Here is an 18,161-nt window from a genome sequence, read left to right on the forward strand (position 1 = left end):
AAAATATGGAAACATATGTCTGAGAATAAATGCTATTGGTATCTAATTAAGGAGGAAGCAAGCATCATTTTACATCAAGGTGAATTTTGGGTTGTGGTTGAATTTACCACAGAGTCTGAATTCTGGGAATGAGTAATGAGTATCTGGACTCAGGTTTGGGCTGTAACAAACAAGTTAAAATTTCTTGGTACAAAAAAATTAAATCTAAGACGAAGAATATAAGATGAAAAATAAGAATGTAGGAATTAATTAATATATGTTAGCACTTTCTGACTCCTAACCAAGGAGACATTCCTCTATCACTAAGACATAAAAACATTAACTTAAGAGGTTTAAACACAATGTTGCAAAAACATGTTTGTGAAACTTTTGTTCCAATCGTGTAGTCCTATGTGTTTGCGATATGCATATATATAAATGTGGGGACTAATGTGTATATATATGAAGATGCACTTATACATATTGTTCATGATGTAAAATTTCAATATTTCTTATTGAGTGTCATGGTCAAAACTACCTGAGAGCCACTGTTCTAGCTGGCCTACCGATGACCTGGTACACACAGGCTAGCACCAGCAAGAAGGGATGCTTCTGAAAGCCCAGCTCTACACAGGAGCATCCAAAAGAGCATGGAAAAGGCCATTTTGATTCATGACACCTTGTTGTCCATTTAACCTGGGAAAAAATGACTTGAAGGGAGGAACTATACCAATTCATGATTATTGACATGAGGAGGATAAAATGGGCAGGATGGGATAATGCCAAAATGTAGTCCCAGTGTTGGTGGGAGTTACTGATCCCAATGAACAAAAAGGAAAGAGGTCTGCTAGTGGGGGAAGAAGGGACAAGTATGTGGGCAGGGTAAACATGAATGACACCTCCTCATATGACCATTCAGCAGTAAGACCTAACAACAGAGAACCAGAGCGGTAGAACCATTAAAAGCACAGAAGGCTTGGGTCACTCTCTAACAAATCACCCCAACCATTGAAGATACAGGCTTTCTAAAAATTGCTCAACATTTATTCCAGCATCACACACTTCCAGCAAGAGAGTACATTGATACACACTTCTGAAAAGCAAACTGGTAATATGCATCCACAACCATAAATTACTCAAACCTTTGCTTTGATAGTCTGCTTCTACTCATCTCAAAGAAAGAGTCAAAACTATGTATAGGCAACAGCAAGGAGCGAGAGGGAAAAAGGCAGCCCTGTCTCCTGACATCTCTTGCCACCAGCTAGGTTGTGAGTTTCTTCTGCTGTGAATTTTACACAATATCAGCATCTGATGAGGACTGTCCAGGGTAAGATCACTTTATAATCACATGTGACAGAGGTAAAAATAAAAAGACTGTGCATTCACAAAAAATGGCTGGGCTTCCCCCTGGCCTGGCTGACATGAACAACTATCATTTATTCTCCAACAACAACTCCGTGTGTGCTTTGTTCACCCCACCTCTGAAATAAAGATTGTTAAGGTAACCATCGGTGGGATTGCCCTGCTTCCTGTCAGCACCCAATCTGGAACAAAACCCACTTCCTTGAATTGTCTTCAAAATCTCCTAACCTGAGCCCAAATCTTATAATAAGCTGGTTCTAACTTTTGTCTGAGATGCCCTGTGGTTCCCCATGGTGTGTGCTACATGCTAGCACTATTCAAGATGCAGAGAATGGAAGTTAATTCATCTAAATGGATGCCTCACGGTGTTGGGACTTAGGTCTCTCAGAATCCCATTGAGAAGGTCTGCAGGGAAAGCTGTGCATCATCTTATTTAGCGTAACAGCAATCCTAGAAAAGAAGGACTTAATGGTATTCCTGTCTTATAGACAGAGAAAGAAACTGAGGCACAGACTGGCCAGGAAACTATTCTAAGATCTAGAACACAATCTTATATTCTAAGATTGGAAAACGGGCAAACGGGCAGTCTTTTGGCAGACATGACTCATCACATAAGCTGTTCAGCTTCCGCCAAAATGCTATCACAAGCCACTTAGTTATCTAGGGTCAAAACCCAGTATCATCTTACATCTGTGCTACCCATGCCTTCGGCAGCCAGCCAGAGCTCCTGTAAAGGCACACCATCTCCTACCTGCAAGCTCCTCTTTCCCTTGGCATGGCCAATCTGTAGTCTTCCTCATTATCTCTCCCCGAACCGCTGCAAACACATCTCAACTGCAGTACTCACCTCCAGTCACCTCCTCCTGTAACCAAATTCTTGAAGAATAATGTTACTACATACAGCCCTGATCATGTAATTATTCGCTGATTGGGGAAGGGGAGTAGGAGGGAGGGAGGGAGTGGGGGGAAGGGAGAGAGGGAGGGAGGGAGGGAGGGAGAGAGAGAGAGAGAGAGAGAGAGAGAGTATTGGGAGGAAAAGTTTGGCATTTAGAATCTTCCGAGAGTTGGTATGTCCCATTACTTTTCCCTCTTCCAAATAAAGGATGCCACTCTTCTGCCTTTGTTCCACTGTCTCTGTTCAACCCACATCTCCAGGTTTCAAAATCCTATCCAGGCTTTATCCAACTCAATGTCCTATAGTCTTTGAGGCAATATGGCTTAGTGAAAAGACAAACAATGAACATGCCATGATAGTTTCCCCAACACTCCCCCCGCAGCCACCATGAACCCCATGTTAAAGAAATTAACATCACTCTCTTTTGTGCGCCTGTTACTTTGCCTATGTTTATTTACAGGAATCATCACATTCTGCCTTCCATGACAGTTATCACTTCATTTTCCTACTAGGTTATAAAATCCATAAGGATGCAAATATCTTAGTCATCTTTGATTTATGCCATGAAGTATAAAATAGTTATCCATAGCCCTGACCGATTTGGCTCAGTGGATAGAACGTCGGCCTGCGGACTGAAGGGTCCCAGGTTCGATTCCGGTCAAGGGCATGTACCTTGGTTGCGGGCACATCCCCAGTAGGGGTTGTGCAGGAGGCAGCTGATCGATGTTTCTCTCTCATCGATATTTCTAACTCTCTATCCCTCTCCCTTCCTCTCTGTAAAAAATCAATAAAATATATTTAAAAAAATAGTTATCCATAAATGACCTGGACATTACGATTACTCACACTGTCAAATACAACTCAGTTCTATGGGCATGTCTCTCCTAAAAGTCTTGGTTATTTGTTACTGAGAACTCAGAAATTGGGTGCCAGAGGCTGTATAAGCTTTTTTTGGGCTCTGAGGCATCATCTGGGGATAGGGACTCTCAAAAAAAAAAAATCCAAATTTTTTTCTTCCTGCAGGAACAATCCTTTGAATTGGTGTAGGACGTTGGCTGTGTTCAAGTGATCCTACTTCCCTTCCTTTGTTTCAGCAGCATGCGTGGCCACCAGCATTTATGAATCGGGTCCACCCTCCTCCAAGGTAGTGCACTCCTGAGAAGCTAGCGGCTAACTTTGTGTCCCATCTGTGTGCATGCGCCTTGGTCTCTGACACCAATTCCTGGTTTAAAGAGTCCTGGTCAGTGGAGCAGAATTGGTTTCACTCAACCCAGCTGTTATGAGCCATAAAGAATCCACAAAGAAAAAAACTTATCAGGGCTACTTTCTTCAGCTGGGTGTTGAAATGGGCATTTCAGATGCCTGGGGGCTGGGAATAATGGGGCCTATAGAGGGATGAGCAAAAGTAGGCTTACAGTTGTGAGTGCGTGAAACACTCACACTTACAGAGTGTATCCTTGTCTTGTTATTTAATAATTTTGTATTATTTTCCATATGAACAACTATAAATCTATTTGCCTCCCCATGTATATAAGCTTGTTAGACTCCATCCAGTTCAAAATACTTTTAAAGAAATTATTTGATTCCCCAAGAGCCCATTTCCATATAAGAAAATCATTTAGCAGGGGGTAAATTAACTTATTTTTCACTTGTCTAGATAATTTCTAGCTTGAATTTATTTTTACACAATCTCCTGGATTTTTTGTTTTCTTTAGGAAATGTACTAAAAATAACGTTTAAAAAGGTGAGCAATAGGAAGACATTTCCAAAGGCGATAACACTAAAAATTATACATTTCACCTCCCATACTATTTCTTCTCCGCCCTTTGTTGTTTTGGGGAAAGCAAGACATCAAGGGATCTGTCGGAAAAACAAGAGGGTGTGATTGAAATTAGCCATATAACTGGACACCAAGTAGGGCTGGCTTGCACAACATATAATGGGAATTACCTTGTCTTCTACCAACACCCTGGGGTCCCAGAAAAGAGACATATGAATAAAATTCAGAAAAGAGCCACAGGATTATTAAGGAGCTATGAGGCTGATCTATGGGGCATATTGTGAGAGCTAAGAACATGTGGATTGGCTGAATGAGGACTGAAGAAGCCATGCATGGCTATGAGTTTACAGAGAATGCAATCACAGAGGAGAGGAGAGGGATGGAGTTGTCCTGGAGGTGATAATATCACAGTCACCGCTTTTTACTTGTTTTATATCTAATATGGGGCTCTGTGCTTTATGTTCCTCTTGCCTGCTACAGAAGTGCCAACCTATTTTTTTAACCTTTTATATAATGGAAAAGATAAAAACAGTAATTGGAAAGCTTCATAAAATTTTACCGTTAGAAAAGGTAGGTATTTCTCTCAATGTGTTCTGGGTAGGAGTATTGACTGAGAAGTCATAAGAATATAAACCAATGAACAAACTCTCTGAGACAGAGAAGGAGAAATGAGTGCCACACCTGGAGTGAAGGAAAGGAAGGAAAGGGAAAAGATGAACCAACCAAGGTACTTGCACCTCATAACCCAGTTGGTAGCCAAGGCCAGCAATTCATGAAGTCTCTAACAGTGTGTCCCCGGACCTCCCAGAGACCTCAATTGACCACTGGTCTATTTCAAACAGAAGCTCACCAGCCCACATGCTATCCTTTAGACTCTCAGTACCAGGAAACACAGAGAAGGTGCATGTCAGAGGCAGATGGCTGAGAGGACCAGTTCAGCCTCTACTGATGCTGAGGAACCAACAGCCTCCAGTTCTTTCTTTCCTCACCATATGCAGAGCAGTGGCAAAACTTAAACTGAGGTTTGAAGTATCTCAAAAAGTCCAAGAACTGACCATTTGTCCATCCCTGCAGTCAATGCTGAGGGTGTTATGGAGAATATGATAGGCTCCCTGTCCTCCAGGGAAAGAAGACAGATACAGAAACAGACACATCATTGTTATTCAATGAGTCAAGAGATGTAGGAGAAAAGCAAGAGGTGACAGGTGTCCAGAGAAGATAAAATCTATCCTCAAGGCCACAAAACATGACCGGACAGAGCTATCTTCAGGTGGCTTCACTAATTTCCAATTGTTTTATCAAGGAATTCTTTACCCAGGAGCATTTATAGCTGACAAAAGAGTGTTTCAGTACTGTTTTACAAGTTTGTTTTGTTCTTAAAGAATAATTCCTTCTTTCCTGGGGAGCTATCCTTCCTCCCCACTCCTCACCTGTTTTGCCTCCTTCAATTAACCCAGGATGTGCTCATCCAACTTCTTTCCTGGAACTTTCCAAATTAAGCCTAAGGGAGAAGGATTACTTTTGGTGGTGATAAGGTCATAGAGTAAGAGGTTGTGGAGAACTGAAGGATTTATTGGCAGAGAGAGACCAAAGTCTACACACAGAGAAGCACGGAAGATGGATAGAAAGGTGAAGTCCTGATAGCTCTGAGGCCCAGACCCTAGTGCCTCTGGGGCCTCGCAGCACCATTCCTATTTGTTACTATGTGAAATGCCACAGCATTTTTCCAATCAAGTCTTCTTGCTGAAAGTAGTCCAGTTTCTATCACTTGCAATCAAGAGGACCGAGTAGCTGCCCACATTAGCAGTGACTTCTTGACATTTTCATCCTTACCTTGAACTTACATTTCTCCTCTCAGCCTCCCCCTTTCTCTTTTTAAAAAAAAAAATATGTATTTTTATTTTTTAAATATATTATTATTGATTTCAGAAAGGAAGGGGGAGAGAGAAAGAGAGAGAGAGAGAGAGAGAGAGAGAGAGAGAGAGAGAGAGAGAAACATCAATGATGAGAGAGAATCATTGATTGGCTGCCTCCTGCACACCCCACACTGGGGATTGAGCCTGCAACCAGGGCCTGAGCCCAGACTGGGAATCGAACCATGACTTCATGGTTCATAGGTCGAAGCTAGACCACTGAGCCACACTGGCCGGGCTCAGCCTCCCCTTTTCCAAGAAGAGTCAGACCAACCTCAGTGTTGCCAGTTTCTCCTTGTTCTGTCTAGTCACACTTGGAATATTTGGCCCATATTCTTGCATCCCCATGAGCTGCAGCTCTAGTTGCTCCATATGTAGGTTTCCCACAACCAGCTTAAATATCAAAATAAGTTAAAAACCTGCCTACAAGGTCCCTCACCAGAGAATCCAACTGATTGGGTCAAGGGTGGGGCCTAGGAAACTACAATTTTAGAAACAACAGCTTCTGGTGGATTCTGTTGGGCAGTCAGGTGGACGCATCACTAGGCCAGAGGACTCACGACAACCCGTCAACCTGGGGGCACATCAGCAACCTAGACACGGCACACATGGGCTGTTCGGTCTCTCGACAAGCTTTGAGTGCTTGGTGTACCGCAAAGAAAGCAGAATGTGTGACGGCTGGAAGTTTGTCCCGGAAGTTCCAAGCCGCTCAGAGAACTCTCCTGAAGAGGCTTGAAATGACTTCATCGCCAAGGTGGCAGGAGTTTCAGGGGCAGCCTGGCCCCTTACACAAGGTGCCATTGATTGAACTTCATACTGGAGACCGATGAAGTCCAGGGGATTTATTTCTTTTCAAGGTCTAGCATTACATCACCAGTCTGTGTAACCTTTCTTATAAAGTGTCTTTTCAAAGAAGGAATTCTTACCATTCGCAACCGCATAGATGGAACTGGAGAGCATTATGCTAAGTGAAATAAGCCAGTCAGAGAAAGATAAATAACACATGATCTCACTCATTTGTGGAATATAATGAACAACATAAACTGATGAACAGCGACAGATCCAGAGACAGAGAAGCATCGATCAGACGGTCAAACCTCAGAGGGAAGGTAGGGGAGGGTGGGGGAAAGGAGGAGAGATCAACCAAAGGACTTGTATGCATGAATATAAGCCTAACCAATGGACACGAACACGAGGGGGGTGAGGGCATGAGTGGGAGGGGGCCTGGGGGGTTAATGGAGGGATGAGGACACATATGTAATACATTAATCAATAAAGAAATTTTTTAAAAAGTGTCTTTTCAATGTGGGTATCCTCAAAAGAACTGGGCATAAATAACTAACCCAGTGGCCGCAGCAAAGTTGAAATACAGGGGAGCAATTTTTTAAAAAATCCAACAAGCAATGTCATCTTTGGAGCAGTGAAAGTTCTCTCCTTGCCTGGCCAGGGTGGCTCAGTGGTTGAGCATTGACCTATGAACTAATAGGTCATGGTAGATTCCAGTCAGGGCACATGTCTGGGTTTCAGGCTGGATTCCCAGGAGGGGGCGTGCAGGAGGCAGCCGATCAATGATTCTTTCCCTTCGTTGATGTTTCTATCTCTCTCTATCTCTCTTTCTCCATTCCTCTCTGAAATCAATAAAAGTATATATTTTTTATTTTTTTATTTTAAATATATTTTTATTGATTTCAGAAAGGAAGGGAGAGGGGGAGAGAGAGAAACATCAATGATGAGAGTGACTCATTGATTAGCTGCCTCCTGCATGCCCCCCCAGTGGGGATCCAGCACACAACCCAAGCACGTGCCCTTGACCAGAATCAAACCCGGGACCCTTTAGTCCACAGGCCGATGCTCCATCCACTGAGCCAAACCAGCTAGGGCAAAGTATATATTTTTTTAAAAGTGCTATCCTTCTCATGACCAGTGTTCAGAGCAGCCACGTTCTGAAAGTGGATGCCAGGTGGAAGAGATATTTGGTTCCCTAAATAAAGCTAACACCTTCCACATTCCTTCCTTGATTGTTGGGGTTGACAGTGGCTAGCTGAACCTGCCTATAAACTCTCAAAGCCTCTTGTATTTTGAGATGGGCTGTTGGGCATCAGCCATGATCTAACAGGTGTTTCAAGGTTTTTCTCAACCAGGCAGAACGTTTGTATTTATCTCAAGCTCTTATGTTCTTATTTTATTATGTCTTGCTTCTATTCCTATAAAAACTGCGGAATTGGAGGTTTAGGAATCAGTGGGGCTTGGAATGAGTAGTCAAATGAACTTTGCCATTTGGCCAATAGCATCCCCTATCCAATCATTGCTGACTTATTTTATTTTCTTTTTCTGGGTTTCTCCCACTTTGTCTTTCTTCTCTTTCTCTTTTCTTCCTTTTCCCCCTCCCCCTCTCCCACAACACATTCAGAGAGTGCCCTAAACGGTGACAGACTTGCTCATGCTTCCCTTATGACTAAATCCCTGGGCCTCTGGCCAAGCCCCCACAGATGGCCCCAAACTTCAGGCACCCCTTTAGGAGAGCCCCACGTTTGCAGCCCAGCCTGGGCCGCCAGGGCAGAGATGTGGCGGTGTCTTAGTCCTGGGGGAAGGCAAAGCAGCTTCCAGGAGGAAACGGGCGTTTCCTTCCCACGCGCTAGGCGAGCCCTGGGTCCCGGCCTGGGGACTCCACCCAGCCCCTCCCGGCGCTCTGGGACAAGCCGGTCGCCACACACAGGCACTTGCAGGCCCTGGTGCCGCGCCCTAAGGAGAGCAGCACCCAAGGCCAATTGCCATGGCAACCCCGGGGTTCATTCCATTCCCCACCCAGCCGATCCCCCCTCCTCCCTGCGCTGCAGCCAACCGGCTTGTGCGCGTCCGGGGAGCGCACTATAAAACCTGTGCTGGTGGCGCCGGGGAGGGAAGGCGATCTCGGGACCTGGAGGGAAGTGAGCAGAGCCAATCCACAGCGTGGAAAGTCTCGTTTTGCAAAAGCGGGAGGAAAAAGCCTGAGCATGCAGAGTGTGCAAAGCATGAGTCTCAGTCTGCCCAAGCAGTGCCTCTGCCTGGCTTTCCTGCTCCTCCATCTCTTGGGACAGGTAAGTGGCGCACCCTGTAGGTGTCCCTGGTTACTTTGCCTTCCTGGGCGGCCCGCTAGATCACTCTGCCTTATTGATCCTGCTGAGAGGTTTCTCCTTTTCTCGCCGCCCCCGAGGTCGCTACGACTCAACGCTGCCCAAACCCGTGCCCGGCACGGTGCCCCCAGACGCCGCCGACCTGCGCCCCCGGGGTGAGAGCGGTGCTGGATGACTGCTCCTGCTGTCTGGTGTGTGCCCGCCAGCGCGGCGACAGCTGCTCGGAGCTGGAGCCCTGCGAAGAGAGCCGGGGCCTCTTCTGTGACCGCAGAGCGGACCCCAGCGCCCAGACTGGAATCTGCATGGGTAATCCTGCCCCCTCCACCTCGGACCGCTCTCTGAGGCTAGCTGGGGCTGCCCTCTCTTTCCCATCCCTCCCCCTTCCCAGAAAGTGATGCGCAAATAATCATAGTCATGAGGATGCTGTGGGTGATGTTTATGGAGCACTTACTGCGCGCCAGGCATGGGCTGGGGGGTGACTGGGGTTTGGGGGAGCGCCCGAAGCCAGAGGTGAGCAGCATTCAATCACTTGCCTCCCTAGAGAAGAATCGAGATGGATGGGGAGCAGCGCAGAGTTAAGGGCCAGTGAAGTCATTTTCTTTGGACATGTCCAGGGGGACGCTTGCGGGTGATGGACGCTAGGGCTCACTCACTGGCTCCCAGCTCCCCCACTGCAGTCCAGCAGGTTTGTTTTCACACCTGTAATTGTCCTATTTGAGCCAAAGCCCCGCCCCCCGCCCAGTCTCCTGGGAAGACTATGTAACCCCTCTCCTAGGCTGTGAATAACAAAGGCAGGTGGCCAGCCGGTGCAGGCTGGTGAAACTTAATTGGGCATCAGTTTTCCACGTGGTGCACCATCTGGTTGGAGGCTGGCCCTGCCTCCCTGGATTAGAGGCTTGGAATAGCCCGGAGCCCATAATGATTTTTTGTGCTGGAATGCCAAGGAATTCTAACTCTCTGCCCAATATGTCCAGTTAACCTATTTGGAGAACATGAGTGCTTTTTTTTTCCCCCTCTTCTTCCTTCTCTTTTTAATTCTAAGCTGCGGGATGAGGAGAGTCTGAGGAGTTTCTTGCAAAATAACTTTAGGTTGGGAACATGGCTACGGGACCTTGGGAGGGTCATTTCTCATCCTCATCCATAAAATGAGTGGCAGGGCTGGATGGTCTTGAAGGCTCTTTCTTGCTCAGGGAGCCCTTCGTGAGGAAAGCTCTCTACTGGAGGTGGATAAAAAACAAACAAACAAACAAAAAAGAGGCTGTCTCAACGAGACAATGAACAACTTGGGCTTTGGAACACGAGCCGCAAATCTTACGTGGCGACCTCAAGACATTGTGATTTTGTTTTCCTCTCTCCCCTTCCCTCTCTGCCCCGCCTCCTCACTATTCTAGCGATAGAGGGAGATAACTGTGTGTTCGACGGGGTCATTTACCAAAGTGGAGAAACCTTTCAGCCCAGCTGCAAATACCAGTGCACCTGCCAAGATGGGCAGATTGGCTGTGTGCCTCGCTGTGACGAGGACCTGCTACTACCCCAACCTGACTGCCCGGTTCCAAGAAAAGTTGAAGTGCCCGGGGAGTGCTGTGAAAAGTGGGTCTGTGACGCAAATGACACGGAGGCACTAGGGGACCTGCACGCCCTTCCAGGTGAGAAACTCGGGCCACCTGAAGGTGCTTACAGCACAGGATACAGGTGGGCAGGAGCACGAGTGTCCTCTAGGTTTTGCAATGAGAAACTGGCCTCCTTTCCTGGCCATTCAGCTCTGGATTCCAGATTGCCCACTGAGACCAACACACCATGGGTTGGAGTCCTAGCCAAGTATGCACAGCTTCTCCTAAAGAGAACCTGCTCAATTCCGTGGTTCTTGCCAGCAGTGGGACTAATTTGGTCTTATTTCATGACTACTGTGTATATTTTAGTCCATCCTACTTGACCTTTATTCACATTACAACGATACAAGTAAAAAAAAATCACTCCCTTTTGTGAATTCTGCACACTAGCTGTGCATTCTCAAAACCAGCCTCCCTAAAGAATGCTACTCATCACTGGACAGGTGTCACAGAGAAATGTCACCTTTCCAGATGCTGCAGGAAAGGTCAAGTGACACTTCAGAATCTTGGTTTTGCTTTGTTTTTTGTTTCATCTTATAAAGGAAGTAGTTTCGGGTAGGGAAAGAAACTCAAGAGCCAGTAAAGAATATTTTAGAAGCCATTCATCAGCCAGATTATATCTACTGGTGGTATGCAGACATTATTAGCCATGCCTGGAGATAGTTCTTCCATGTAGAAGAGAAGATGTGCCCCAAGTCATGATATGAAGTGTTGAGACAGAACTTTTCATAATCCAAGTCCAAGTGTCTATAGCCCATAATCCAAATCACCAGTTCCACCACTCGAAGGCAAAGTATTGCTTTCATCACTATTTTGAGTTGGTTGGTTCTACTTACTCATCCAATTAAAATTTTAGCATGATCCTTTTTCTGTAAGAAATCACATATCGAAACACTGTAATTTATGGAATGGTCCTTGATGCTATACTGTTCTATATTCTTAAAATTCCTAAGCTTCTTTGTTTTTTTTAATCCTCACCCAATGATATTTTTTATTGATTTTAGAGAGAGAAGAAGGGAGAGAGAGAGAGAGAGAGGTGAGAGAGAAACATGGATCAGTTGCCTGCTGTACACACCCTGACCAGGGATCAAACCCACAACCTGGGTATGTGCCCTCACCGGAATCGAACCCGCAAACTTTTGGTGTATATGAAGATGCTCCAACCAACGGAGCCACCCAGCCAGGACCCTGAGCCTTAAGGACAAGTTAACAGTCATTCCACAAAGATTTCCTAAATGCCTACAGTGTGCCAGGCATTGTGCAACCTGTTAGGGGTTTATAAATAGAGTAATCCATTCTGTCCCTGAAAACACCTGAGTTTAGGAGGCACAGAATTGGCTGAGACCTTCTATCTGATGACGATGGACAGAACCACTTTGTGATCCTCACGTTTTACTCTGCCTGGTTGTCTTTTTTTTGTATTTCTCATAGCCTACAGGACAGAAACCACTCTAGGAGTTGCAGTCTCTGACTCAAGTATCAACTGCATTGAACAGACCACAGAGTGGAGCGCATGTTCCAAGAGCTGTGGCATGGGCTTCTCCACTCAGGTCACCAACAGGAATCCGCAGTGTGAGATGGTGAAGCGGACTCGGCTCTGCATGGTGCGGCCCTGTGAACAGGAGCACAGGCAACCCACAGATAAGGTAGGCGGCGGCCTGGCCTCATTGGAGTCCAGGCTTTGGAAAAATCATTGAGACACTGGTTGACTAGAGGCCAGCTCTCGCTGGGAGTTAACTCCAGAGAAAAGGCAGAGAGTTCCTGAAGTGAGTGAGTTTACCTTCTTTTACTTTTTCTCTTTAATGTATTCAAATATCCCAGGCAGCTCACAGCAGGCTCACAGGTAAAGAAGGAGGGGCCGGAAAAATTATCATAATGTCCCCAATTGAGAAGGGTATGACAAAGCTCATTCCATTTCTGGAAAAGACTGGCTACTCAATTGCCAAGGAGATTTTAGAGAGGGCATTTCACTCCTTGAGTTCAATCAACAGAGTAGGAATTATAGCTGCCTTATTCACCACTCCATTCCCAGCATTCTGCCTGGTCCATAGTGTGTGCCTGATAAAACACTGTTGATGAAGAAATGAATGGCTGTCTGGGAATTATTTTCAGTATTTTAAAAAGCTTAGTGGAACTAGTACATTTGCCAGCATAAGGCTATATATGCCAAATAAAATAGCACATTTCTTTCCTTTTTTGCTGGTATTATATCAACTCAGTGTGTTAATGCTGAGTACAAGGCATGCAGATCAGAAGCTTGGATTGCTTTCAGATGACCTCACAGTCCTTGTTACCAGAACCCTAGATAAATGCAATACCCCAAAATTAAATTATTATATGGACCCTTGGACAAACCTAAGGCCAAAATAAAATAGTCCCTAGCAATGAAAAATTTACATATCTCTGGAGCCAACTAGCCTGGCTTTAAATCCTGGCTTCCCACACCAACTAGCCGTGGGATCTTGGGCAATTTTCTTAACTTCTAAGCCTCCATTCCTTCCCCCATATAATAGGGTCATTGATAGTACTTACTTCAAAGGTATCATGAGGATTAAATAGAATGAATTAGCAAAGCTCTGGGCATAGATTACTCTGTTAACATTAGGCATCATTATTTTAAAATTTCTATGTATTGCTAAAATAAGAGTCCCTAGTAGTTGCATTCATTATATGGCTGCTGAGCTATATGACTTTATGAGGTCCATCCTAACTTTGTTTCTTTCATCAATTTAGAAGTGACACCTAGAGATACCTTATCCCTAAAATTATATGCATGTCCCTACACATAAGGAAATTCTAACATACATGTAACATGGTCATGCAGGTTCACCCACAAAGCAGTCTCTCTCTCTCTCTCTCTCTCTCTCTCTCTCTCTCTCTCTCTCTCTCACACACACACACACACACACACACACACACACACACATACACAAAGGGATGTTGCTGCCCTTGTATTTTTTTTGTGGTTGATGGCAAGAATATATGCCAAATATTAAATATAAAAAAGAAAGAAACAAGAAGCCCTTATGTATTGTCAGACACACTAACTTCTTTATTAAATAATGTTTTTCCATGTCATGCTTTTTACTGTTTCTTTAACCAAAATTTATGGTTTTTTGCACTAAGTTTAATATTGGGATTTATTATATTCAAAATATTTTATGGTAAATATATTTCTTAAAGATCCTAGGAATGTATCTAGAATTTAGGAAAATACTAGCATCATAATTGTTACTTTCTTATCGAGAGATTCTTAAATGGGAGATAGTGCTTCTCAAAGTGTGGCCCTCAGATCAGCAGCAGCATCTAAGAACTTGCTAGAATGCAAATTATTGGGGCCCCCATCAGACCTACTGCATCAGAAACTCTGGGTGTAAAACCCAACAATCTGTGTTTTCGCAAAACCTCCAGATGACTTTGATGCACACGGAAGTGTGAGAGCCACTGATTTGATAGAATCCCAAGTCTCATTGCCCCACAATCTGCGGGCTGTGCCCAGGAAGGTCAAGAGCAGTAGAGAATTGTGGCAAATTAGTAAGTGAAGAAATCTGAGTAGGAAATAAACATATTGTCAATTCCTTGCTGAAGTATCAATATCGGGATTCTTCATCAACCTTTACTAATGAAATATTCAATAAATTCTCCACTTACTTTGCCTTCATGGAAAATAGCCATATGGTAGAAGAAATGGGCATTGCATCAGACAAGTTCAACTACTAGATGTTTTCTGATCATTTTAGCTCTTTGATATTTTTTTTATTTATCTCTAAATCTTGGGCAATTGTTCGTTACATTAACAACTATTCCTTGTATGAATAAATGTTTATCATAAGGTTAATGTGAGTTAACATTTGCAAAATGTTTGAAACATTAGTGGACTTGCAATGATGCCGAATTTATTCTCTTTTGCTTTATAACACCTAAGAATGCATTTAGCTATAAGCAACACCGAATCCTGTTATAGTGGCTTAATAATATAGGTTTCTTTATCATACATATGCTTTTACTCTTAGTTTACCATCAAGATCAAAAGACGACTGTGCAAAATGGGGCAAGGTTTCCACATTCTAGGTAGGAAGGAAAATGAACCCAGGAAGCAATAAAGAACTGCATCTGTCTGAAGGGCAAAGAATTTCCCAGAATCCCGTGGCGTGTGTATCATTGGCCAGAACTTGGTCACAAGGCCGTCCTAAGCTCCCAGATATTCTGGGAAAGCACTTTTAGCTGACCACATCGCCCACACAGAATTAATGTCCTGTTAGCAAAGAATAAAGAGCAATGGATATTGAGCAGGCAACTAGCAAGTTAATCCATACCCCTAAAATGGTCCTGGGAGGAAGAGTCACCATCCATGCATCACTCCCTTTCTTCTTTCTCAGAAAGGAAAAAAGTGTCTGCGCACCACGAAGTCCCTCAAAGCCATCCACCTGCAGTTCAAGAACTGCACGAGCCTGCATACCTACAAGCCCAGGTACTGTGGAGTCTGCAGCGATGGCCGGTGCTGCACCCCTCACAACACCAAAACCATCCAGGTGGAGTTCCAGTGCTCCCCGGGGCAGATCATCAAGAAGCCAGTGATGGTCATTGGGACCTGCACCTGTCACAACAACTGTCCTCACAACAACGAGGCTTTCCTCCAAGAGTTAAAGCCAAGCAGCAGCAGAGGGAAAATGTAACCTGGGTCCCCGGAGAAGCCCACCTACAGAGGCAAACCTTAGCTATTGCGTGACCCATCTTCAAAAGAATATAAGAAAAATCGCAAGAATTATGATTTCGCCCCTGAGTCCTATGTATTTTCTGTGATCATATGAGGTCAGTTCTAGCTGTCTTTTTTTTGTTTTTAATGGAAGATATGATCAACTGTAAACTTGGAATCAAGGAAAACTCAGGATAGTGCTTAGGGATGACTTACTGTTCTACGGTGTTTACTGCAAATGAAATTGTCTATAAATTTAAGAAATCAGATATAGGTTTGACTGTGTAGACTGCGTCACATCACACTCATCTTCTTTTGTTATATATTAGTGCAATTTCAAGAAAATGTTCCTGTCAGGAATGACACAGGGAAGTCCAGCATCATACTGACCATGTCATCATACAATTATTTCACCATATATTGAGGTTTGACTTGAGGGGCCTCCGCTGAGCTCTTTTTGTGTAGCTCAGCTCTGAACTTCCAAGTCCAAGAACCGGGAAACATAGAGCTCTTCAACTTGAAATCCAGAGTCTATTAGTTTTGTGTTTAGTTGTAAACTAGGAAACGAGCTGTATCTACAGTAATACAATGTTACAGTTAGTTAAATGGACTGGTATCATAAACTTGCTCCATGTCAGACAAATTGACTCCTTTCCAATAGAAAGAAGCTGAACAGAAAACTCCCCCTAATCAGAGATGACGATGACTGGACCTCACCAGCCCCCCTACATTTATATATGCTGCAGGCTTCTGGGGCTCATAGTGTTTTCATTCAGAAGAAGCAGAGCCTGTCAGCAGAGATCCTCTCATCTCATTGATGAGTAAACTGAGGCCCAAAGCACCTGATTACAACCTTGGATGACGTTCAAATGTGCTTGTAGTGAAATTTTAAAACAGAAGAACAAAGCCGACATAAGTGGGATGGCACAGGAACACACATTTTATGGGAGTTTAGAATTTATTGTAGACCTGCCCATAACTTATCCTTGGGCCCTACTTATGCAAACTCACAAACAAGATATGGGTGCATACGTACATGCATCTAAGTTGTCAGGCTATAAAATAGGCTGCAAACTTAAATGCATACATTCGCCTAATGTCACCAGATATGTTCAACTTTTCTCCTTAAAAGTATTTATATAAATTATACATTTTTAAAATATTCTTTTTACTTTCTCTACTTGTCAGATAGCACTAAATAAACATGATCTTACCAATGTGTGACTTTGCTATTACTTTGTGCTTATAAGTTGTTTATTAGAAATATAATCAAAATTAAAATGTACACATTAAATCAGATACCAAGCACTGAAAACAACGTGGATGTATTTAGATGAAGTTACAACTTCTCACCATGAGGGAAATGAAAGATAGCTCTTCCTGAGTTGGGTGTTCTCTACTGCCCAGGCCTCAGATATTCTCCACAATGTTTACCCAAACCAACAACTCAGGAACTGATATTTTCTTCTAGGCAATCTGCTAGACACTTCCATCTGTTAAAAACTGAGCTTCTTGCCCTGGTGGGTGTGGCTCAGCTGGTTAAGCGTCATCCCATGAATTAAGAGGTCACCAGTTCAGTTCTCCATCAGAATGCCTGGGTAGTGGGCTGGATCCGCAGTAGGGGGTGTGCAGGAGGCATCCAATCCATGTTACCCTCTCACATCAGTGTTTCTCTCTTCTCCCTCTCCCTCTCTCACTAAAATCAATAATATTTTTTTAAAAAAACAAAAACACACACACATTAAAAAAAATTGAGCTTTTTGTTGGACCAATCAAAACTCACCTTTCTGGCTTCTTTCATTCTGTTAAATGCTCCCAATTACGCAGATTAAATCACCAGCATTATTTGATCAGTCTCCTCTTACTGTGTGGCCAAAAAAGCCTATTTCCAGGGGTGATGCAGACCAGCAAGGCGAACAGGGCTGTGTGAGAGTCAGAGGTAGTATAAGCTTTATGTTTTACAGTTTATAGCTGATGCTGTGGGTGTATACTTCTTCTTCCATAACTTTAAAAAAGTTTTCCTCTTCCCAACTTCACTTCCCCTATCTCAGCTTCCTTCCCCCACATATTTTTAGCTTGTTTCTTCGTCCTTTAAGATAGTTTGGAAAGCCAGTTGGAATTCACAGGAAGTTATCAAGGGGATCTAACACATATGGCATCCTTTGTGCTGAGAACTTGACCTTCATTATATTGTTTATTTTGCACAACAGTCTTATGAAGTAGGTTCTCCTCCCACATTACAGCTGAGAAAGCTTTGTAAAGTTTAAAAATAAATGGTTAAAAGAAACTGGTGGATCTAGGACCCAGATCAATTTACTTTGGCTTAATTAAGCTACCACATGGATTCATACAAATATTATCATCTGCAAGGCTGTTCAATATTGTCAGTAATGGCAAAATGGAAATTTTCCCAGGTGCAGCAATATAGATTGGCTAGATAAATTCTAGTACATCTATTATGATAAAGAACAAAGCAACCTTTAAAATAAAAAATGTCAGAAAATCTTTACCCTCAAAAAAGTAAGAATTATGAAAAGAGTGATTTGGTTTTGTTCAAAAGTATCTGTGAGCATGAATAAAAAGAGAAGTGCAACAAAATATCATTTGTGATTATGTCAAGTTGACCTTATTTCTTTTGTGTGTGAGTGTGATTTTTTTTTTTTTACTAACTTTGAAACTAAGAATATACTACCTTTATAACTGGGGCGGGGGTGGGGGGGTGAAGTAAGGCTGACTTCACATATCCCTTTAAGCACAGTTCTCCTCACACTTCTACTCATGCTAAATTGGCTGCTCCTTCCAGCATCTAAAAC

At 43.6% G+C, this 18,161-nt stretch overlaps 1 protein-coding gene across 1 annotated transcript; it reads left to right on the forward strand.

The window, feature by feature from the left end:
- Nucleotides 1-8,831: 8,831 nt before the first annotated feature.
- CCN3 (cellular communication network factor 3) lies at nt 8,832-17,939 on the forward strand. The gene is made up of 5 exons (XM_080647187.1): nt 8,832-9,006; nt 9,123-9,348; nt 10,434-10,688; nt 12,084-12,298; nt 15,032-17,939. The coding sequence occupies exons 1-5, from the start codon at nt 8,923-8,925 to the stop codon at nt 15,326-15,328; spliced, it is 1,077 nt and encodes a 358-aa protein (XP_080503313.1). The 5' UTR covers nt 8,832-8,922; the 3' UTR covers nt 15,329-17,939.
- The last annotated feature ends 222 nt before the right edge of the window (nt 17,940-18,161 follow it).

This window comes from Plecotus auritus (genome assembly GCF_963455305.1).
Source record: "Plecotus auritus genome assembly, chromosome: 11".
Lineage (NCBI taxonomy): Eukaryota > Metazoa > Chordata > Mammalia > Chiroptera > Vespertilionidae > Plecotus > Plecotus auritus.

Bases quoted from the DNA above. Each gene is read 5' to 3' on its own strand.
- CCN3 (XM_080647187.1), top strand. From the start codon at position 8,923: ATGCAGAGTGTGCAAAGCATGAGTCTCAGTCTGCCCAAGCAGTGCCTC. The intron at 9,349-10,433 runs GTAATCCTGCCC...TCACTATTCTAG, and splicing joins CCAGACTGGAATCTGCATGG to CGATAGAGGGAGATAACTGT. The intron at 10,689-12,083 runs GTGAGAAACTCG...TATTTCTCATAG, and splicing joins GGACCTGCACGCCCTTCCAG to CCTACAGGACAGAAACCACT.